This window comes from Anthonomus grandis, chromosome 4, assembly GCF_022605725.1.
Source record: "Anthonomus grandis grandis chromosome 4, icAntGran1.3, whole genome shotgun sequence".
Taxonomy (NCBI): domain Eukaryota; kingdom Metazoa; phylum Arthropoda; class Insecta; order Coleoptera; family Curculionidae; genus Anthonomus; species Anthonomus grandis.
This window is the reverse complement of record NC_065549.1, coordinates 11,013,517-11,039,093: the sequence shown is the minus strand read 5'-3', so window position 1 is coordinate 11,039,093 and position 25,577 is coordinate 11,013,517. Positions and strand designations below refer to the sequence as shown.

General features: G+C 29.6%; 1 protein-coding gene across 1 annotated transcript in view; it reads right to left on the bottom strand.

Moving 5' to 3' along the window:
• The window catches only part of LOC126735716 (nuclear anchorage protein 1-like), a 178,206-nt gene that overhangs the window by 40,252 nt on the left and 112,377 nt on the right, over positions 1 to 25,577 (bottom strand). Inside the window, exons 44-53 of the mRNA XM_050439795.1 lie at positions 22,079 to 22,247; positions 21,991 to 22,027; positions 21,798 to 21,933; positions 21,590 to 21,746; positions 21,315 to 21,535; positions 21,071 to 21,256; positions 20,073 to 20,757; positions 17,618 to 17,781; positions 5,022 to 5,393; positions 1,793 to 2,095 (exon numbers count right to left, since the gene is read on the bottom strand). Coding sequence (XP_050295752.1) covers positions 1,793 to 2,095; positions 5,022 to 5,393; positions 17,618 to 17,781; positions 20,073 to 20,757; positions 21,071 to 21,256; positions 21,315 to 21,535; positions 21,590 to 21,746; positions 21,798 to 21,933; positions 21,991 to 22,027; positions 22,079 to 22,247 — 2,430 coding nt within the window. The remainder of the gene's footprint in view (positions 1 to 1,792; positions 2,096 to 5,021; positions 5,394 to 17,617; positions 17,782 to 20,072; positions 20,758 to 21,070; positions 21,257 to 21,314; positions 21,536 to 21,589; positions 21,747 to 21,797; positions 21,934 to 21,990; positions 22,028 to 22,078; positions 22,248 to 25,577) is intronic.

Here is a 25,577-nt window from a genome sequence, read left to right as displayed (position 1 = left end):
TTTTTAAATCTACAAAGGTTTGTCTGCAATTCGCTCTGTCTGGAAACTCTGATATAGTACGACCGGCTCTTCTCTGCAGTCTGAAAACGTTCTTTGCTTCTCCAGTATGGGTTCAAGGAAAAATGGCATTGGAAATGTGAGAATGACGCAAAGAAAAATATGCTTGTTTTAAAATGAAAGTGGAAACACAGGATGAAAGTCCACGAAGGAAAAATATGTTGCTTGAGAGCCACTTATTTGGGTGGTATGAGCATCCCAGACTAGACCAGGATCCAGCAGAATACCTATAAACTTAGCAATGTATGCATTTTCTAATTCATCAGAAATATCTCTGGTTGCAAAAAGCAAGGACTGGGTTTTGGTTGCAAATTTTATTTTGGCTAAAAAATTACTTATTTGAATGGAACCATTACTCTGCCTGAGTATATTACTGAGGCCCACGAACCCTCCAACGCTGTTACCAAACCTTTATTGCAGGATGAGACTATAGTGTCATTAGCAAAAAAACTGAATTGTGCAAATTGACATGATAGTGGTAGATCATTGATATATATATCCAAAATAGTAAAGGTCCCAACACAGAGCTCTGGAGAATTCCTACGTGCCTAACACCTTCACTTCTCTCTACCTATTAGCCGTCTGATAGATAGTGTTTTATTAAGGAAATATTACAGACACTGATATTATATTTACTTAATTTAGCAATGAGAATCTCATGGGACACACAATCAAAGACTTTACTTAAATCAAATTGGATAATACATGATTCCTTTTTTTAAAAGCTTCCTGGATGTAAATAACTATCTTCAAAATACCCTGCATAGTATTTAGTTCCTTTCTGAAGCCAAACTGAAATTGCTCAAAAAGCCCGTAGACTCAAAGAAGTGTTCCAGCCAACCATTTCTCAAATATCTTTAAAAATGTAGGTGACAAAGAGATTAGATACTAGATCTGGGTGACCCTTTTTAAAACTGAAATATTTTGAACAGTTTTTAAAACGTCAGGAAAAACTCCTTCTCCTGCGCACAGATTTATGAGCTTTCTCAGAGTACCTAGTATTAGATTTTTATTCCTTTGATCAAGCCTACAGTGAGATTAAGTTGAGTAGGTCATTGCAAATGTTTAAAAATTATGATTAAATTCATGGGGTGTTATATTGGGAGTAGTTTTAGCTTTAGTGATGCCCCTAAACTCATTAATAAAATTACACATTATTTTCATCGGGTTAAGAGAGTGAGAAATTAATTGGTCATTTTTAGCTTTCTGTGCAGCTTTTATTGCTGTCTGATATTCATTTACATTTTTTTTTATATATTCTTGTAAGTAATGCGGTTCATCAAGTTCTTTATTAGGTTCAATAAAAAACTGAATATTATCCCGTATTGTTCAGCCAGTTATTGCTCTGCAAGTCCTCATCAAATCAATTTACCATACTGGCCTGACCTATTCTACTAGAGTAGGTCTTTTCCGGAAAACAAGTCAGAAATGCATTAGAAATAAGATGAACAAAATGGGAAAACTTATCATTTATATTTATTAAATGATGTTAACAAAGCCTCCTCGCCACTCATATATCTTATACATCAGGTTTTGAAAATACAATATTTTTTTATTTATTTAAAAACTTACTTTTTCTATGTGATTAAAATGAGTCAATTTGGATTACGAGTCAGTTGCGAAAATGAAAATAATTCCTCTTGGATATCTCATATAATATATTTTAGATTTTGAAATAATATATGTATAAATATCTATCTGGCTAAAATAAACAATTATATTTTATATAACTTACCGCTCTGGTCCACCTAACCAATGGTTCCGGCGTACCCACATAAGTCGCTTTCAAAAGTACTCTGTCGCCTACCAAAGCGGTGGTATCCTGAGGTCCCCTGATCAATCGGGCCGCCTCCTCCACCTTTACAACCCTCGCACCGCTTCCAAAGTCTTTCGCTTCCACTTTCTCATCCATGGGGTGCACGAAATCGACCGAGTCATGCGAATTGTGGTAGATGGTAGCGGACATCACCGGGTAGTGATGTTTTAGAGCGAGTAGTTTGGGTGCTTTTAGGTTTTTAAGGGTAGTGCACTGGGGTTCCTAGAAGGCAGAGAGGAATTTTTAACCTTTTTTTGATAAAGATTTATTTACACGCTTCTAAAATTGATTTTTTTGGAAGGTTTTGTTTGGGTTTTAGCTGGTTAAGAGCGGTTTAAGCTTAGTGCTTATTTCACTATAAAATATTTAGAGTTGTTACAATTATTTTAACTTTTTATTTTGTTACAACCTAGTCACATTTTCTTAATAATTAATAAATTAAAGCCAGGAGTTTCTAGTAATAATCAGGTAATAAACTTTAAGATATATTTAATAAACTTTAGATTTAAGCTTTAATGATTATTAAATTGAAGGTAGGAATTAAGCAATAAATAATGAAATGAGTATTTTTATTAAAATTAGTATTTAAATTTTAATATTTTAAATCAAATATATATGTTTTTTTAATAAAATTGATTTATTGAAGTTAGAGATTCAATATTTTTTGTGAAAAATTTCCTGTTCATTTTAAATTAATTAAAAACAGGAATTCAAATTAAGTTAAGCATTAAAATAGTAGAAATATTATAATTTTTTTAATTAAATCTAATTTTGGTAGAATTGTTTAATTTACGATTAAGATAATTTTTTAATTTGAATTTTTTTATTAAATTTAAAAAATATTAAAATTACCTATTTAATTAAATAAAAAATTCTAAGTATTTATACATTTATTTAATTAGGCATTGAAATAGTAAAAGTACTATTTTTACCATTAATAGAATTAATTAAAATTTTTGATTAATTCTATTTGTTTTTTATATTACATTGTCGAATTAAATTGTAAAGCTTAATTATAATATTTCTTAAAATCTTTAGAAATCCAAATTAATTACATTTTCCTTAAGTTTAATAACCATTAAAATTATATTCGAAATTTAATAAATTTATAAAAATTAATTAGTAATTAACTATTTATTTAATGAAAACCAATAATTCTAACAATTAATAAATTAAATTATTAGGCATTACAATAGCAGAAAAAGTATATTAAAATTTTTATTATTAAATTGTGTAATTAATTTGTACATTTTTGATAAGTTTATTAATTTTAAAAATAATTTTCGTAAAATTTACATTTTAATTGATAGTACATGAGAGCAAATTCAACAATTTAATTTATTAAAGCAAAGAATTCTGTAAAATAATAATAAATTAAATTAAAAAGCATTTAAATAGCAAAAAGGTAAAATTAATTTTTTTAATTAAATTCAAATTTTTATAATATTTTATTTTATTAAAATAATTCTTAGGATTTTAACCTATTTTCCTAAAATTAATATATTTATAGGAGCAAATTGAATTATTTATTTAATTAAAGTCAGCAATTCTAAGCACATATTGATAAGTTCAATGATTAAGTATTAAAATAGCAAAACAAGTTTATTGAAATTGAATTTTCGTAAAACTAATAAATCCATAGGAGCTAGTTGAAATATTTATTTAAATAAAACCAACAATTCTAAGTATTGATAAATTAAATTATTAAGAATGTAAGTAGCAGAAAATGTACATTACAATTTTATTATTTTTAATTGCAACCCATTTTTTTCTTATTAAATTGTGTAATTAAATTGCTATTTTTAAATTTTAACATTTATAAATTTATAAGTGCAAATTCAACAATATGAATTATTAAAGCTAACAATTCTGTGAAATATTAATAAATTAAATTAATAAGCTTTTAAATAGCAAAGAAGCTATAATTAAATTAATTTATAATTTTAATATTTAATTGTTTAATAAAATTGGAAATTCTATTTTAAATAATTCTTACAACATATAATGATCAAAATTGATTATTTATGTCTTAATTAATTTTTTGATTAATACTAAAAAATTTTCTAAAATTAACGAATTTATAGCAGCAAATTGAACAATTCATTTAATTAAAATCAAAAATTCTAAAGTATTGATAAATTAAATTATTAAGCATTAAAATAGCAGAAGCATAATTTTCTTAAAATTTCAATCCATATTTTTAATATTAAATATATAATTAAATTGTATACTTATTGTTAAATTGAATTGTAAATTCTAATTAAAGTAATACCTTAAATTTTTTAATTTATTAGAACAAATCGAACAATTTATTTAATTAAAACACGTAATTCTAAGTACTGCCAAATAAGTATATTTAAATTTGATTCTTTTTTAATGAAATTTATTTAAATATTTAAATGATAAATTTTTTAATAAAATTTTTTCAAAGCCAGAAGAGAATTTATAAATTAAACATATTAGGCTTTGGGTTTTAAATTTTGACCAAATTGAGTTTCTTGTTTTAAATTAAAAGAAGTACTTTTGTTGTTTAAGCCTAAAGTTCATAACGAATTATTTATATTTAAACAATTATAATTAGGGATTAAAAAAATGAAAATACATATTTTATTTAATGGGCGATAAAAATTATACATTTAAATTTTGTTTTCTTTAATTAAAAGCGTTTATATTAGTTAATTAAATTAAATGACTAAAATACAATTAATATATTTCTTAAAATCTTCTATAAATAAAGTGATAAGAACAACGTAAATTAAAAAATTGTTTAAGCATTAAAAGGATAAAAAAAGTGTATTTAAATTTAATTTTCTTAAATCGGTCATTTAAATATTTTTCAAAATCTTTAAATTTTACAATTATTTATTTAAGTTTAATAATAGAGCAAATTGAACAATTTATTTAATTAAAGCTATCTATTGTTTAAAACATTTAAAATTGTGTTTTTTTTGAAAAATAAATTTTTATTATTTAAAAATTATTCATCTTTTTTTAAAAAAATTCCTGTCTCATTAATTTAAAAAAATGAGGATTAAGGATAAAACAAAATCTTTGAAAAAAAGCTAATTTTGCACCATATTTGAATCATTTATTCACAAATCCTTATTCACCAATCCACCCCCCTTAATAAGAACGACTTATTATTCACCTGGTGCACACTAAATCCCCCGGGGGCGATATCCTCCCCGTACGACAACAATTGCTCAAGACACTCGACCGACTCGTCACCACTTGGTACCTTTTGGACTTCGTCACGAGGGTTTCGATGAACCCCAAAGCCCATGGACACCACGGCGGCGTTCACCAGCTCTCGATCGACGACTACCAGACGTGCGGTACCACTAGAACAACGTGCGACGGCGACGAAAGCGTCTCGAGACTGAGCCCTGCAACGGACCGAAACGGTACTGCAGGTATCGAAGATGTGAAGAATGCTCGTGGTGGTGGTGGTGGTGCTGATGATGATGACGTCGTCCTCCGAAGTACCAGTCGAAGTGCCAGTCCCATCTTCTTCTTCTATCTGGAAGAGAGATAAAGATGTTTCTGGTGGAAATGGGTCGTCGTTGGTATATACGAACTTTTGTTGTTTTGGGTTTCGTAATCGATGTTTTGCGATGTCACACGTTTCTGGGATCATGCAGTGTGATGGAATTTTTGGTAGGAAGTGATTTTTTATTTGGATTAATCGGGGTTTATTCGCTTCTTATCAGGGATATTAATTTCTGGTTTGGATTAGATGAAAGTGAGGTAACATACGGAATCATTGATGATATAATGAAAAAAAAGATTAATTTTATGATTGGAAAGCAAACATAATATTTCCAGGGAGCATTTAGATATGAAGTAATGTCAATAATACCATATACAGGGTGTTCGAAAAATAGACAGAGATATTTCAATGGGTGAATCCTTGTAAAAAAATATGAGAAAAAGTTTCTATAAACATGGGTCCGGAAATGCACAGTTTTCAAGATACAGGGCGATAATTTTTTTTTTAAATAAAAAAAAATTCTTCACCTTCTCTCCGTATATTTTTCGAACACCCTGTATAAGTGTGCTAAAATAAAAATATATCCTAGAAATAATAGAAGGAAGTAATATAGTTTTTCCTTCAATTTTTTATACTCAGCCACTGACTGCTTAGAAAAATATCTTTTTTAATTTCCAAGTTAGCAACGGCAATAAATATAAATATGTTTTTTAATGATAGGAGTTTAAAATCACACTTGAGATTTTTATTTTATATATTTTAAAGGGTTAAAGCTAAAAAAGATTTTTTGTCAATGAATCTTTAAATCACTGCAATGTTGAACATTCTAGCAATTATAAAAAAAAACTTTTTTTTAATAGTTCTGGGCATACGACTTTTTAAAATCACTGTTAAGATAATTATCTCATCATTTCTAGGCTAGCAAGGATTAAAAAAAATTTACTGATTGAATTTTTAAAATCACCAGATAATTCACTATTTTTAAGATAATAAAAGAAGAACTTCACAACCTTTTAAATTACATTTAGGATAAATATCTTATCACACTTCCAAGTTAAGAAAAATGATAAGAATCAAATAAAAATAACAATTTTTGAATTGATTCTAGGTCGTCACTCTATTAAATATGAGCAAAAACTTTTCCTATTCTGCTTAGTTCCCAGTTGAGTTAAATATTTTATACTTCTTTTTTTTTGGCTTTGCACATAGTTCATTCAGCCACTACCTTTACCTAATCAATCTAATCTACATATATGTATGTTATCTACTCTACGTAAGGGGATTTAGACATGGACACTTATGTATGCACAACACTGGACCGATCGGAAGGTAAAGATCGTAACATAAGGTAAAACATATAGGAGAACTTAATTAAAGCTTTTGTTCCACCATTTGTCCACATGTAACTAATAAATGATTAAATCTACTCTCTTCCTTCGACATTTCTCTACTAAATTACATGCATTCGTTGGTAGCAGATTCATTTTTTTGCCAGTTCTTCGTTCAAAAATGTGGATGACCAGTGGTTTGACTGACAAAGGGCAAATGGTTTAGATCGTCAACAGTAGTTGTATTATTGTACATAAATACGACTACATTCATCTTACTTCTATTCATATTTACTTCTAATAAACTTGGTATATTCAGTTGATTGCTTTGAAGTAAGTGAATAAAAATTACAGTTATTGGCCTTATATTCACCAAATTGTAGGTTTATTGTTTTTTTTAATACAAGGAAATACGTCATAGAATTATAATCCACAAATGGATACGTCTTTATCAATAGCTTCTTTAGCAAGATGGTCAGCAATTTAATTTCCTTAAATTCCGAAATGTCTTTTAACCCAGGAGATTGATACTCTGATGTTATTTTTTATTAAAGTTGATTTTTTTATATACATTTTTGGTTTTGTTATTTAAGTCTTTTAAACAGGGCATTGGGTTTAAAGTAAATATAAAGATGCTGCCTGGATACTGGATGCTGATGCAGTTGATTGCTGCTTATATAGTTTAGGACATCAACATTTGCATGGGCCTCGGTAATAAAAATAGAGCTGCGTTGATTCGAAAGGAGCTTTATGATAATGTAACATGGCCACTTACATCCTCTAATGTTATGGATATATCATTGTATTTCGCATTTTCTAAGTAGGTAGGTATTAAAATGCTTATATTCAAAAGAATATTTTCATAGTCATTTTTGAAAAAAGCAAAGCTTTGGTGCTTGACAATGTCAATTTTCAATGCGTTAATATTTTATGCTTTTTTTTTCTAATTTTGGTTCAAACCTTGGTAAAATCATTAGTAAAATGAGTGTTTTACCATTTTCAAGCCAACAAAATAATTTTATTAACAGTATTTTACTAGTTCTAATTCATCGAATATTGATAATTACTTCTAAGTTACGTATTTTACTATTTTTTAAGCCAACATAAGAAAAAAATCAGTTTGTAACTGTATTGGGGTCAAAGAATCTTTAAAATAGCTACTCAGACAAATATTTGATCACTTCTAAGCAAATATAAGATGGTTCTGGATTGTCAAACTTTTAAACACACTGCTATGATAAATACTGTATTACCTGCTTCTAAGCGGATAAAAGGGGAAAAACATTGTTTGGACTTTGTTAACATTAATTGTCATGACTCATAGAAGTTTCCATCAACGCTTTGATATTTAAATCCTTATTTTCCAGGCGATAAAGAAAAAGGTCTTAACTGATCTTTGCTCAGTTTTGCTAAAAAATCATTGTTTCCCGGTCCTTAAATCCTTAAAATCACTGCTGAGATAAACGCTTTAGCATTCCAAGTCAAGGTGGGAAAAAACGTGTTTGTACTGGAGGTAAGGAATCTTTAAAACCTCTAAAAGTTGTTTTCGGTGTTATCAGTCAAAAATCTTATAAAACTATTTTATTATTTCCAGAAAAGAAAACAAGAAAAAATTAAAATACTGCTTCTCGGTCCTCGATATAATTAATCATCATCATTAATATACCAGGGTGAGAATGTGCAGCGGTGTTCCGTGATCTGTCCAAGGCTTTTAATTGTGTGGATCACTGAATATTGCTCACAAAACTTGAACGATTTGGCTCTTGGTGTGAGTCACACTCCTGACTTAAATCTTATCTTGAGGAGCGCTCTCAGGTTGTGGTGAATTGAGATTTCAGACTCTGTTTTGAGTCCAGTCCTATTCTTGCTTTATATCAATGACCGTAACTGTCTTAAAATCTTTGAAGTTTTCACCATTTTTGCTAACGACATCCTGGAAAAACAGTGATCTAGTAAAATTTCAAGAGATTATAGGACACGATTTGAAATTTACTAAATAATGGTGAATGTTATTAAATTACTAAAAAATAAAACTCCCATCGTTGAGTTCAAGTGTAATTTTGCAGAGCTATAATATTGGACAAATTAGAGTTGGACATTAGTGACTAAGTTTCTTGGCGTGCTTATTGATGGTAAGCTGAATTCTGAAGACCAAATTTTAACCTTAAGTAAGAAATCATCATCTGTCTGTTTTGCTATTAGACTTGTTACGGAGGAATTTGGACCACAATTAGCACGAAATGTTTACCTTGCACTATTTGAGTACCACTTTAAATATGGAATCCCATTTTGGGGTGTTTCCAATCAGGTACTATTAAGTAGGCTTTTTGTTTTCCAGAAGGAAGCACTGCGATTTATTGGCAACATAAATCAGAGAAATTCTTGTTGGCGACATTTTGCAACTCAAAAAATTCTAACCCTTATATTTGTTTTTATTCTGGAGAAATCGTCATTTTAAATCGTTATTTTAATCGCCAAAACCTCATTTTACCTCGACCTATGACTAAAATTACCTAGGGTAACAAATCTCCTATATACGAGGGTCGTAAAATGTAAAATCACCTGCCGACTAGTCCGAAATCGACAAATACCTTAAAAACGTTTCTTTTTAGACTTAAAAAATGACTTCTTAGCAAAATATGTACTACAACTTGGAAGCGTTCTACCGGGAGATGCTATAAGGTACTCCCAACTCTTCCCGCTGTTGTAGTTTGCTATTTTGCATTTGACTTTATTATCTATTTTTATGTTTGTAAATTTTTTAAATATATGATTTAATTACTTTAATGTATTTAAATATGTTAGCTAGGAACTTATTTAAATATGCTAGCAAGTTGCTATAATTCATACTTCGTTATTAAAAATTTTGAAAATTTTTGATTAATACACTATTTTTGAATTTCAATTAGATTTTAGTACATATAATATGTAAATTGAGATAAAAAATCATGATTGATAACATGAAAGTAATAACATATTTTTTTCGACAGCTATAAATGTTCCAGACTTTTAAATTTTATTCCAGATGATTGAAAATTTTTGGCATGTTCCAGGGTCAGATTTTATTTTATTCCAGACATTTGATGTAATTTTTAAAGTCTTCCAGGCCTGTTAGAGGCACTTCCTAGAAATACTTTTTGGAAGGAACATTCAAAGAGTTTTGTTTTCTTCACAATTTTACTCAAAATTTATATCTAAAGTGTTTTTTGGCAACAAATGGAATTGCAGATGGAAATATGACAACAGTTTAAAAAAAAACTAAATCGTCACGCAATAAATTAATTAACAACTTAAGAAGAATGAAGATTATTGCATATTCAACCGTATAAAAAAAACATCCTCAAGCCTTTTTATATCTGGTCAGATCCGCTGAAATGGATGAAGCACTAAATCAAATTAAAAAATACCAGGTACAAGAACAAAATTTCTCTTTTCGACCAAATATGGCGCGAGATAACATTGCTCGGTAATAATCGGACGTAAAATACTATTGTCAAATTGTTGTAAGATCGTACGTAAGATTGAAAGCAAAACAGGCTTTTTAACGCTGCTTTATACCTGTACTTTTTGACACGTCAGTAAGCATTTTTTTCCGTAAATCTTCTAATAAAAGTCAGATTTGAAAACCGGGCAGCTATAATAGGTAAAATGAGACACACCAAGCGGATAATACCAACATATTTATGATGATAGATCGAGGTCTTTGACTGGGCAGTGAGCTCGCTATCTCTTACTGTAATCTAACGATCGTAAACAATAATAGGGTGGTACCCATAAGTATGAATTGTCCGTGAACAGACTTTTTATTTTATTGTTTTGGTCATTGTTTAAAATATTTTTTAAACCAATCATCGAGGTGTAAGGTAAGTGACCTCTAATAATTTTTTAATTGCCTTGCAAATTGGTAGTAGTACAGGATGTCAAACTAAGACGATGTTATAAAGACTACGACGTTTCTAGAAGGCTTTAAGTACTACCCGAAATAAGCAAAAAAATTGAAAAATGAAATAATTAAAGTAATTGGTAATATAAATGAAGTATAAATCCAAAAATGGCACAAAATCGACAATACATAATGTCGGGTTCCAAAAATTGGCTATATTTGACACATAGTAGATCGAAGAATCATAATGAAATTAGGTCCATGAAGTAAAAAAAAAATTCAATGCGGATGATTGAAAACATAAATTACCGTTGAAACCCAAAAAATATGACATAATTTTCATAATTAAATAATAGCGTCGATAAATACGGTAGAAAGCCATAAAATGACTAAAAATCAACATTTTACCAATATTTTTGATATAATTAAAAAATAAATTAATTTTGTTGCCACTAGTTAGACATAAATTTAAGCAAAAAATAAAAAAGTTAAATACGCTTGAAACCTGTAAAATTACTGAAAATAGTCTATGCAAGTAATAATTGAAGAAGTTTAATACAGTTAAAACCCAAAGAGTTTCAAAAAAATTGGCACTTTTAATATATTTCAGAAAATTACCTATCCATAATAAACCCAAAAGAAATGACAATAAAATTATATTTCTTTTTAGCCAGACTAATATAAACATATTTAAACAATTACTCTATGTAAACTGTTTAAATATTTTTTTTTATTTAAAAAGGGTAACCATCTTAAATTTTATACATAAAAGTTAAAAGCGTAAGGGCTGGTTGGGTTTGAGATTGGGTTGATCCCTACCCTTTGCATGAAATTTTATCGTATAAACTTTGATAGATTAATATAAATAATGAAAAAAATCTTTAGATGAACCATTTTTTAACAAACAAAAAAACACGGAAATTTATGTTGTATATAGACGACGATTTTATGCTCCTATTTACTTATATACTGTGGTATTATCACTTTTATTGTAATCTAAAATATTTTTATTTTATTCCCATATTGAATAAATAAAACGTAATAATAAAAAAACAACACTTTTTTAAACGTTAACGTTTACTGTCGAATTCTTGACCTAACCTATTCAGGACAATCAAATTAATAACTACAGCGATGCCAGATTGCGAAGCTAATTTCTTAGATATTCTTTTAGTCAATGAAGGTTTTACGTTACATAATTCTTATAAAAACAATGGGTTGGGTTGTGGTTGCTGTTTATTAAATGCGGGATCATTATCATTTTTAAGTTTAAAAAATAATACAAACAGTTCGTGAGTGACCCAGGTAGAAAAATGGGTATAATTCCCGTATTTTTTCACCGATTTTTATGAAAGTTAGATTTAGTGACAGGGTCTTTAATTTAGAATAAAAAGTGTATCTATAAAAAATTTGAAAAACTGAATATTTTCAGAGTAAAAAATTAACTATGAAAAAATGTGTAAAATTAATAGAACTCCCAAGTAGAAGAACAGGTATAATTCCCTTAATTTCCCACCGATGGTCATGAAAGTTGGATTAATGGAGAGGCTTTTTAATTTAGAATCAAAAGCGTGTCTATAAAAAATTTGAAAAAATAGAATAATCAAATAGAATAATTATTTTCATATTAGTAATAGAATTATTGTACAATAGGACATTCACATACAAATTCAAAGTGAAAACCAGAAATTATCATCGAACTGCTGACTTCTACCTAAACTTTACAGAATTTTCTCGAGTATAACAACACTGCCAAATATCCTTGTAAAAAATTGACATAATGGTGAGTTTGCGCATTACAATATTTTGAAAATGATGTCATTTAGTACAATATTTTTTACAAATTTTTTGATTTTTTGAGACAAAGTACACTCGTAAGCAGCCACTTTGGCGCTCTGTGGGTTGTGCAAAGAATCTGGATATGTTTTCTTTAGTAATTTGGGTGTGCTGAGACTGAAAATCATGTCCATTTTCAAGATATTGCGACAATAGTTATTTATGTAACAAGTGTGTAAACGATTCATAAGAATTGTCGCAATTCATAAAAAAAGGATCATTTTATACACGTGTAATATACAAAATTTCTTGTACTATCGAAAAAAGCATAAAAACAATCATAAATACCAATTTACTTTACGCACTAGTGTTCACTAGTGGCAAAAGTTTTAACTTAACGTGTAAAGTGAGCACTTACGCACGGTAGTAGAAAATAGCTATTTATATAACAATTGTGTAAAATGATCCTTTTTTTATGAATGGGAAATTTCTCCAGAATTTCCATGAATAAAAAAAAGGATTTTACACACGTATAACATACAACATTTTTTTCTACTACCGAAGAAAACATTAAAAAAACAATTACTTTATGCACTAGTACGTCAAAAATTACTCTACGCACCAATGCGTAAAAAAAAACGTCAAAATAAAATGTCAAATTACTTTTATCGAACTTATGTGTAGCCCTTTGCCGAAGAAATATGCTTTTCGCGTGTTCGTTAATTAAAAATCATAGCGTTAACAATTCTTATCGGATTAATTCGATATTTGAATATGTTGAAAAATAGACAATAAGCTATAAATCTATAGAATTTCATTAATTTTCTATTAAAATTCTTTATGTTTCTTCAGTTAGAATTTCATAGAATGATGGAAATGACTCAAAAAACAATGTTTTTTTTTCATTTAATTATTATTTTCATCAACTTTTTGATCAGAAATAGTCGCAAAACATTTTTTTCATGGTTCGTTGGCGTATATTGCAATGTTCTTAATCAGCAATTTTGTCACTACTCACTACAGCAAAAAAAACTCAAATAATTGCGTTATTGCAAACAATTTTTTTTCGCAATATCTAAAAGCAAGACCGCCTGATCAGAATAAGTAAATGCCATTTTCGGAATCAGTGATCCCAAAAAACTCTAGAAAATTCAGAGCTTTGCGCTAAACAATTTTTATTTGTACCACGCTATAGATCGTACCCTTCTCAGTTCTCACTAAACAAAAAATTTTTCAGAAAATCGTTGGGCCTTAAATTGCTTAAGCACTTGTTTTTGATTTAATTTAATAGATTTACGCTAAGCTCCTTAAACTTCAAAGAAAAAACTTACAGTCGTTGAATCGTACATTACCCAATCACCTGTTTTTATATTTAAAACGCTTTCTACCTTTCTAAATTTTCAAACAATGGATTCAACTGTTTTGTAGTCAATGGTAAGATTTGACCATTTATCATTAAACATTCTTGTTATACACCGGTATGAGGTATTTTCTCCTAAACTATAACACTGGAAAATAAACACTTCTTTTCCAACATTAGCACCTTTGCATTTCTTTCTACTAATGTTACACTCAATAATATGAAATTGACAAAGTTAATTAGTTAACTAAACTTAAATTTATGTGGGACGATTACTGTTATGAGGTTATTGTATTTATATCAAATCACCTTTTTTAAGGGTAGATTTTTTTTTCGTCTCTTATACCTTTAGGCACTGGTCAAAGTTTGTGAACTTTTAAAATTCAAAGTTGTTTCAGTTATTTCTTATAAACTCATCGGCTCAAAGGCACTTTATTGTTAGATGTTTTTGGACCGTTTAAGCTCAATTAGGAGTTTTTATTAAGACTCAATTTTTCTTCTAAACTCGTAAAAAGTCTTCCCACTTCAGGACATACATGTTTATTTAAAAAAAAGTTTTTTAGTGTTGACGAATTGACAACTGTAATAGTTAACGGGAGACAAAATGCCACTTATATACTAATATTCTAAGAACTATTGACATGAAAATTAATATATAATAATCAGTCTCGTTCCAAAAGTCACTTAAATTTTATTTTATTGTAAATACAATAATTAAACACCAAAAAAGGCGAAAAGGCATAAAAATTCCAGTCGCGGGGTCACCTCGCATGAGAGAAGGCGACTTAAAGTCCAGATTTTATAGCCTCGGCCGGTATCAGTTTTGCACAATATTTTGGCACAAACATTTTCATGACGCGGGTCATAAAAAGCATTTTTATTTTTACGGCGCTGTTTTTAACATTCTTAAGATGATTATACCCATATACCACGGGACGTGTTCATATTTAACCATATGTCCGAAATCCTCCGGTTTTTTTTTGGCACATGACGGGTTTATTTCGGCTGCCGGTTGTAAAAAATGCCGACGAACCGAAAATATTAAGGACGAATTAATAAAAACTAAGAATTTACGGAGGAATTGCCGTCACACATTGTTTTATGTGTGACGGCAATTATAGATTACGAAAACTGTGCAATGTGTTTCAATTAATTGGTTTCATAAATATTTATAATAAAGATGTCATGTCGTCACATCTTTGTTTTAATATAACTTTAATTCGGCACCTTAAGTAAAATACATCAGTGAACATTCCAGAAATATTTAATAATCTATGTCACTAATTTAAATATTTCTGTAATAATTATCACATGTTCTACCGCTATTGCCGAAGTTCTAGTATGTTCCTAAAAATTCTGTGCTATCAGGGTGTAAAAAAATTTCAGAGAATTCTTTGATTTTCGTTGGAAAAGGTATCCTTAATTGGCATACTGAACCCTAAGTGTCCGTCATTAACGTTATTGACGAAAGCAACTCAAGGGAGTCTACAATCAAATATGCAGAACCCTTTTTTATTTACAATGCATTTTTATTCACAAACATTTTATTCACAATGCATTTCCTCAGATTCTGATTTGATTGATTTTATTCTCCTCTTCTAAACTATTAAAGGATAAAGTGATAAACTTTATTGTTACAATCTCATTATCTTACATGGCCTCGATCCTGAATAACGTGATGATTTTGGGAATGGCTTTTGGGTCTGTCATTACCATTCGCAAAAGTGGAAGTAACTTTAGGTACAGCTGAGTTACGATGTAAATGAATGAGTTTTTCAGGCTAGATCGTTTTATAGAGCCACTGCTTGCTTGTTCATTACCATAACGTAACAATCTTAATAGCCGCGAATATACCAGCGGTATACGGGAATCATTTCGTCCATCGCCTAGACCTGCGAGCATACTTTGCTACATCTCGGGACACGTGTAAAAGTTGGCGAATGTTCCGGAACAGTGGTCCATCTAATATATCCATCTTCTCCTTGATGTTACGAGTTTAGTTCTGAATATTGGCGCGACTCTTAAAGCGATGTAAATTGTAGGAAATAAATACAGTATAAATAGATATTTATACTAGCCTTAAATCAATGTGTTTAGTATGTATATCTGAATAATTATTTGGCTTCCACTGCTTCTTTTGAATTTTAAGTCCAGGAAGGTTTCTTTAACTAACCGAGTGAAAAAGTGATCAAGTATATTGCTGGAACTATTGTCACACGTTCTACTGTTATTGCCTATTCTATGATAAGATCTAGTATAGTCCCTGAGCAATCTGTGCTATCAGGGTATGTCAAACTAAAGAGAACCATAGACTTAGCATCGAAATCATTTTTATTTTAGCAATAGACCCTAATCCACTACATCTTTGAAAAAAATAACTTTTTAAGAGATATCCAGAATGATCTTAAGTACCAGATCCTTTCTTTAACATTAATTCATCAGTAGCAAACATTTTATTCACAATGGATTTCATCAGATTCTAATTTGATTAATTTTACTATCTTCTTCGAACTATGAAGGGATAAAGTGCTTTAATATTACACTTTTACTATCTCTTGAACACGAAAACTTAATGCTTTTGGGAATGGCAATTGGTGTCTGCCAGTACGACTAGCAAAAGGGAAATAGCTTCAGGTTCGGCTGTTCGAGTTATTTGAGATCAGTGTTGACTCAGTTTTTCTTATATTTAAAGCTTAGAAATATGCCTTAATTGAAAAAATTTTAGGGAGTTTCTTCTTGTTTCAACATTAACATCACCTAAATGCGACAAGGATGGAGCAAGCAGCGTGCACACCTTGTGACATCTCGGGACACATGTAGAAAGTTGGCCAATAATCCGGAATATTCTTAAATTTTAAGCCTAGAAAGGTTTCTTTAACTATCTTCACTTTTTAACCAAATGGAATTTCTTTAAATTTCCTGTGAAAGTTTTTTACTACTTAGCATTTCAATCCAGTTTCATCAGTATTTTACATATTTCCAAAAGTTTCTGTTCAAAACGTCCCAATGTCTGTCCGGGATTCTGTTGGTTTTTCAAATACAGCAGCTTCTTCTAGTAACTCATGCTTAGCAAAAAACCTTAGGAATATTCACTTGACTATTTTAATCAGCCAGAGTTGCTTGAAGATTTTATCAAAAGTTTAACATAACTTACAACAGTTATTCTTCAATACATCCCTACGCCTCTTCAGCTTCAACTGCCTTTACTTAAACCGTTTTTACCAGCTGGAGTTTTTAGCAAATTCTACTGAAAACTTTTTATTACTTAGTATTTCAATTAAATACCATAGGCAGAGACCTTTTACAAAAGTGTAGTTTTAATTTTTCCTTCAATATATTTCTATATCTCTTTAGGATTCAATGTAGATTTTTCAAAATCATTTGCTTTAATGCAAGAGTTTGAACATGAACGATTCTTCAATTACCTTCACTTAAACCGTTTTCACTAGAAGGAGTTGTTTCATACTGAAACTTATTTATTACTTAGCAATTGATTCTAGTTTCATCAGCATCGTACAGGTTTTCAAAATCACAGTTTTACTTCTGCTCGTTCTCTTTAGAATTCACCGAAATTTAAGTTGCTCAGTTTTACAACTTTAATTTCTTCAATGAAGTGGATTAGTAGCTTTTTCAAGATTTTTAATAACTTCTGCACTAGAGGCCCCAAGCTTCCCTCCATGCCTTTTGAAGCTTTCTTCCAAGATTTATTGCTACTTTCAAAATCTGATTAGTAAACATTTAATATTTTCTTCCCATGATTCAGATTCTTCAAGATCTTCAATTGGTTTTAATTTTTTCTTCGTTGCACTGGTCTCTGCTTCAGTAAGTTTAGATACATTTAAAGATTATAACAAAAGAGTTCGATTAAATAGCCTTTTGGCTTTTTCTCCTTTTCCGCTTCACTTACCTTAAATTTTTCAGAAGATTTCACCATTTGTCCATTAACTTCCCAGAAAAGTTGTACCGGGACATTATGTGCCACTTTAGCACAAAAAGAAGCAATCCCTCCCTTGACGGCGATTAGTGAGGACGGATCTTTAACAAAGTCCATGTAAGGACGAAAGGACTTATCTGCAACAATTTAATTTATTTAAATTAACCGTGACAGAACTAATAACCATATATTAAAAACGTTAATTACATTGTGTTCCCCATTACTGAAACCCATAAAACTATTTACTCCTAAGATGGTCATATAAGTAATTTTACTCAAAATAAATGAAGACATAACCATAATGCATGCCGAAAGTCACCCACTAAATTTCAGCAATTAAAGAATGATTTACATAATCAAAATACACGGTTTGGCGCCAGTGATATTTTCATTTCGGTGGTTCGCGTGGACTCGACGTTATTAATCATGAGAACATCCTGCTCGGTCCTTAAGTAAACATGTATCATTTTACATAAACATTTTGCAATACAAGGCATTGGGATTTCGGTTTGTCGTACACGTATACGTAAACCATTCGGTTGTTTGGAAAATGTTAACTGGATGACGTTGTTTTGTCAAGAATTTCCTTGTATCGATGATCTCATCTTCAACAGCTTCCTAAATTGGCCTCTTAAAGCTTTCCATAATCTATTTTTATATATTACTTTCATATTGCTATCATTATTCTAAATGTATAAAAAGGAGGTTACTAGGAGAGAGCTCAGAAGGTTCAGCTTGCACAGAAGCTTTCTGTGAAGACGTTTAATAAGCAATTTTGTTTCTCCTTGGAGCTTAATAAGCTCTTGCTCAAACTCCTTGTACTAAGGTGAAGATACCTCCATCCTTCCTCCAGGAAGGTCAACTGAAACTCCATAAGAGTCATTACTCATGAGAGAAAGAATTAGACTACGAATACAGCCGAGCACGACCTCTTCATCTTCACTTAATACCGATAATTGACAATTTTAGCAAAATCTACGGCCCAAAGGAAAAAATTTGTTGACAGCTGGATCCTAGTGACCTTATTTGAAAAATTTTACCTTTGAAAAATGAAACAATTAAAAATAAATTATTAAATTTAAAAAACAATTAAAATAAAAATATAATTGACAAGGAGTTGCTCCCATCACAAGTGTACCTCTTAGAATCCTCTTGGTAAGGATCTCTTATAACCAATTCTGACTCCTATCCAATAAATTAGCTTCACAAGAGTTAATACATATGATTCATCTTTAATATAGGAAATTGAGTCCAATACGAACATATAACATTTCGTAACTCGTCTAGATTTTTAGATGAACAAATAGGTTCTTAAGTTTAATAGCTCCTTGAAGCCTTAAAGACCAAACTCAATCCTCAATGCTTATCACTATAGTACTTCAAAGTTCTGCAGCTATGATGTTAATTTCTCTCTAACTACAAATATACTTGGCAAGAAACTTCCATTAAATTTTAAATTACATCTGCTACTTTTCTACCAAACATGTTTTAGACGTCACAAGTCTACCTCCCAGAATCCTTCTTGTAAAGACCTCTTATAACTAATTCTGCCATCTTTTAGACATCATTAACTCCTATGCAGCTTCATAAGAATTATTATACAACATTCATTTTTAATTAAGGATATTGAACAAGGTTTTCTCTTTGCTTTTATCCAAAGAAGAAAACTTGATGTAACTTTGATCATGGTTAAGTAATCATAATCATATAGCAAGTTGCCTAATTATAGAGCTGGTGAGAACCCAAATATGCCACAACAAATAAGAACGAAAATCAAAATAAACTTGAGCTCTACCTCTTTATCTTCACTTTACACCGATTAAACCACAACTCCATTTCCATATAATCAAGCTCCTTGGATTTAGTTTACATCAATAATTCAATCAGAATAATATAGGAAATTGCATTTTCAGCAAAATGAAATTAGGAATTCACTTGAGGTCTACCTTTTCATTTCTACACTCTACTACTTCTATGTTTGCTAACTATATGAATCAAGCTTTCAGTAATCTCTCCCCTTGCTTTTACCAAGCAAGAAAAATTGATCTAGGTTAGGTCATAATTCATCTTCAATTAATCATATAGGAAATTTAACAATTATGTAACTGGAAACAACCCTGATTCGCCACGACGAGTAAGAATGAAAATCGAAATACACCTGACCATCGATTACACTACATCAACCTCTCACTTCCATGTAAGGAAGCTTCATGATTGCTTTTATCCAAGAAAGAAAACTTGCTGCAACTTTGATCTTGGTTAAGTCATCATTCCAATTACATCACTTCAAGTAACAACCCTGATTTGCCGCGATAAGTAATAGTGAAAATCCAAATACACCTGTGCTCACCATCTTCCCTTCACAACGATAATCCTTTTAACTTTTACTCTAGACTATAAATAAAATATAGAATTTCCAAGGAGTTACCTGCAACTGTTAGATTACATCTGCTATTCTCCTCGCCAAACATGTTATACACCTCACAAGTATACCTCCCAGAATCCTCTTTATAAGGATCTCTAATGACCAATTTGGCCACTTTTTGACCCGCATCAAACTCCTGCTCAAACTCCTTGCATTGAGGTAAAACGCATCCATCCTTCATCCAGACAATATCTAAAGGATCAGCACCATCAACTCGAACTTCCAAAATAATTGGCGCACCCTCTCCAGAAGTCAACGTCTTGGGCAAATGCTTAATAATTTTAGGGCATTTTAGTACAGTGAGTTGCATAGAAGTTTCTCCTTTTCCATTAACATTTTCTGCAACGCAAGTGTAAACTCCTTCATCGTCAAAGTTGACTTCTTCGATTTCAAGAGAAGCCACTTGCCCATCATATGATGAAAAGTATTTGATGGAGTCTTCTAGTGGAACTCCATCTTTATACCATTTTAAATATGGGGTTGGTACCGCTTTGATGTCACAAAACAGTCTGGCTCTGGAACCGTATCTGGCTGAGGCACTTAAAATATTACTTTTTAAGTAACCGTTACTGGCTGGTTTAGGGGATAGGCTTCTGGCTCTTATGCCTGAAGTGCTATGGGTTCTGTGTGCTATTACATCCAGTCTTGCTGAGGCCTCTACTCTACCTACGTCATTTTCCAGCACCACCTAGAAAGAATAGGGTATTCTTTAATAAGTGTAGAATTTTTCAATATTGTCATATTATAGATTATACTTTTGTACGACTATCAATGTAATTCAGTTTTATTTTTTTAAATAGTTTACCTTTTAGGCTCCATATACCTTATATAATGACTGTTGTTAGATGGCGCTAAAGGTATTCTTTCTTAACAATGCGACGATTTATATTCTGGCACTTGCTACAGAATGAAGCACCCTTTCTTTCATTTATAAAAAATTATATTTATATTAGTCGTACAAAAATATATTTATAAAATATGAAATCGGTTTATTTTTTTACCTTATAGATGGCAGAGTCAGCAGTAGTAACATCTTTAATCTCCAATGACCTAAGGTCTTCTTTTTCAACGATACTGAGTCTGCTTGATGGAACGATTTCTTCGTTGTTTTTATACCATTTTACCCAAGGATCTGGATGGCCTGCTATTGCACATTGGAACTTAATAGTTTCTCCTTCTTCTGCCACCTAAGATTTAAACATATATTAAATTATTTTTGAATGAGTACTACATTTGAGAACATACTCTATTATGAGGAAAAGCATAGAACTTGGGAGCTGCGGCCCTTACGTGCCTACGCCTAGTTTCCAAAGAAACTGGCTCACGTCTTCTAGGTGATAAGCTTCTATTAGGTGTAAGTCTATTAGGTGTGGTTCTAGGAGTAGATACCGGAGTAGAGCCTCCAGAAAACAGACTTGGTGGTCTTTTAAGCTGGGCGTTCAGTAAGCTTTCTTTTTCTTCCGGCACTACAATTAATAACAAGTTTAACATGTCGTAGCCTTAAAGGTTCTACTACTTACAATCAACAATTAAGCATGCTGAAGTAACCGCTTTGCCCAAGCTATTGAACGCTATGCAAGAATATTCTCCCTCATCTTCAGGATATACTTCCGATATGATTAGCTTGGCACGTTCTCCGTTGAATTCTGTTGAGAAATCTTTGCCACTTTTTAGAATCTAAAAAATGTATATAGATAATATTGGATGATGGTTAATTATTAAATTTACTTTTCCATCTTTTTCCCATCTAATATCCAAGTCAGGTTTATTGGGTTCAAAGCTGCATTCCAGTGTTATGGAGTCTCCATCACAACACCTTAGATCTTTAAGATCTTCTAAAACCCTTGGTATTTTCTGGATATCACTAAGAAATTAATTTTGTCAGCATCATGGGAATTTTATTGTTACTCTATATACTTACCTCACTTTATTTTGATTTTTGTCCATATTTGTTGTATCTACAAAGGTTCAATTAACATTTACGTTTGAAATGTTAAGGGTTTACTTACCTTTCACTTTGATTTGCAAAGATATAATAGCTTTGGCATCTCCATGGCAATTTTTCGCATAAACTGTATAGGTACCGGTATAATCCAGTTTTACATTGGGGATTTCCATCCGGTATTCTGGACCAGATCCCACGCGATGAAAATGGGCAGCATCTTTATAATAATCGGGCTAAAAAAAAGAAATATATATGATTTTGTAACGTTTTGCCAAAACTAAATTTCGGAATAACTTTCTTTTAGAATACTGATTTTTATTAAGTTCATTAGGTACATTCGTTTATTGCTCTTAAGATCAAAATTACTTAAAGTATATTTCTGAAATATTTTTTTTTGTTTATTACTGTTTAAAATTAATATTATAAATTAAATATCTCAACTTTCCTAACAGGAATATTCAAGGACAAATATTTTGGAATATCTATCGGTACTAAGGATCTCCGAAATATTTTTATATTATTTTATAAACTTTAAATATTTATTAAACGTTTTCAAATTTTGTGTTTATAATGTTTAATTTTATTATTTCATTTTGTCACTGTAAAAGTTTCAAAATTGTTTTACTTTTAAATAAAAAACAATTTAATACATCTTCGAATGGAATACATTCCATATTTATGCATTTTTAAGAACAAATGGAAATATAATATTTAGTATTTCTCGAATGTTTGGCTAACATAATTATAAAAATTATAATTTTTCCTTTTTTAAATTTTAAATACGAATTTATACAAAATTGAATAAACATTTGAGCAAACACATTCCAAATGATTGCACTTTTTTAGCAATTTGTAAATATGTATTTATTTTATATTTCCGAAACATTTTTAAAAAACGTTCAGATTTTTTTCAGTTTTTTGACAAATTGATATGTTTATTAAATATCAATATAGAATGTTTAAAAAAGAAAATTGTTTGATTTTGCCATTTGCTTTTGATTTTTTGCTATTTTTTAATAAATTAAAAATATAACATATTTAATTAACATTTCCTATACAAGTATTTATTTTTATAATATTTCCGAACCATCTATCAAAAATATTTCAAATTATAATTTTTTTTGTATTATTTACGTAATATGTGGATTTTTTAATATTTTTTGTAAATTTAAAATATTTAAATCATTTGCGTGGAATTTATATAAAATTAAAGGTATTCGTAAATTTTAAATATTTTGCTAACCTTAATGAATTATTCATTTTTGGTTCTATGCCAATTTTCAATTGGAAGCAATTATTTCCATTAAATTCGTATTTTGAAAACAGTTTTTATTTAAGAGTACATTTTAAATACAAAAAAAAATCATTATTTCCATTAAATACGCCTTTTTGAAAAAAAAATTCGTCAAATTTTAAATTTTCAATTTCTTTTTCTTGCCAATTTACATTCTTCATTTAAATACATCTAAAGCAGTCGCATAAACTGCTTATTATTCTAATATTTTTCTTTAACCTGATTGTCTTTAACTTAAGCATTACGAAAAGAATCTGAAACATTTTTAGCATAACCTTCCAAATTTCTTTTGGATAGCTCCCATAAACATTTACATAAAATAAATAAATAACCTTAAAACATTTATTAATTTTGCGTTTTGAATAACTGTGTCCAATGTGTCCTCTGTGTTTCAAATGTGTTCATTTTTAGGAACGAAATGGGAATAGAATGTTTTAAATATTTCTTTCTAAACAAAATCAGTTTTATTTGAGCTTCTAAGCTTGCTATACTTTCTTTCCATAATTGCTTTTTTTGTACATTTTCGGAATGTTTGCAATTTTTTAATAAATTGAAATAACGTGTTTATTTAATATTAATGTTATTATTTATTTTCATAACATTTTACAAACATTTATGAAAAATATTTCAATTTTTTTTTATCTCAAGTGGTTTTATTAAAATGTATAAAAATATGTAAGTATTTAATAAATTTTTTCGTAATGTTTGCGTAAGATGCTAATTCATTTGTTCGTAGATTTTAAATATTATTTAGAAATTTTTTGAAATATGATTTTCCAATTTCTTTTTCTTGTAAATTTAAAATTTTTATTTAGACATATAGATAATTTAAATCAGGTCAAAAGGCTTTTAAGAAAGTAGAGAATAGTGAAAGTATTTTAAGTAGAGAATGGTGAGCTTGGCTTTTATATTTTACTTTTTATATATTTTGTTTTTTTGAGACAGTTTTCGTGTTGTTTTATTTTACAATTTTAACCCTAGTATAAATTTAATTTTAAGTTTTATCTATACTAACAATTTATTATTTTAACCTTAACTCCATATTTTACTGTTTCAACAATATTTGATTATATGTTTCCTAATATAGATTTAATGTTTGTATAGTTCAATCAATTAATCAATCAATGCTTTATTGTCAAGAAATTGTTACAATTTGTAGACAAAGCTGTAAAACAAAAAAGATACAAAAATACAAACAAAACACAATTAAAGAAAAGAAAAAATAAATAAATAAATAGAATAGAATATCTACAATATATACAGATTAATACAATTTAAAAATTGTAAGTAGTCAAAAATATTATTATAAAATATACATTTTAGTGTATACAATGTCAAAAAAAATCATTAAAAAATCTCTCTATGTTAAAAAAAATGTTTAAAAAAGTAAAAAATTATAAAAAATCCTAAAATAGCTACACAAAGCAGTATACCTAAACATGTACAGATAGTAAAAATACATAATCAGCTAGTGCGAAATTTCAAATCAATGATTACAAAAAAAAAATCGTTAACTGTGTAAAAAGCTCTCTCCAGTAAGAATGCTTTTAATGCTTTACGAAATGCAAAAAAAGATGTGATGGATTTAATTTCCAATGGCAGATGATTGTGCATTTTTTTTGCATTATATAATATGGAACTTTTGACCAACTCTGAATGTGGGGTAGGCAGGTATAGATCATGTTTCGTATTTCTAAGTGGATAACTATGGAAAGACCTATCCGATGCTGAACCGTGTTTGCGTATTAGACAAATGGACTCAAATATGAATAAAGATGGAAGAGTTAATATTTAAAATTTTTTGAAGAAATGCTGGCAATGATTTCTGTATTTAAATATTAGTGTATAACGTTAAGCTCTCTTTTTTAGTCTAAAAATACGGTCAAATTGAGTTGCACTACATGTACCCCAGAATGGAAGCGCGTATCGAAGCTGCGATTCAAAAAGGGCAAAATAAACTGTTCTAGAAGTAGACAGGCTAAGCTCCTTAGAAATTGTCAACAGTTAGCCCTAAAAACTTTACAGAATCAACTTCGTCAATTGTTGCGTTACCAAGTACAAAAGATTGCAAGGTATTTTTATAGGACAACATTTTAGTTTTGGAAATGTTGAGACAAAGGAGATTAGAGTCGCACCATGATTTGATAGTAGTTAAATCACTTGATACGGTTCTATGAAGTGTAGAAATATCCGGATTATTCCAGGTAAAACAAGTATCATCAGCAAATAGACAGACTTTACCGTTAAAATTTAGATTAGCAATGTCATT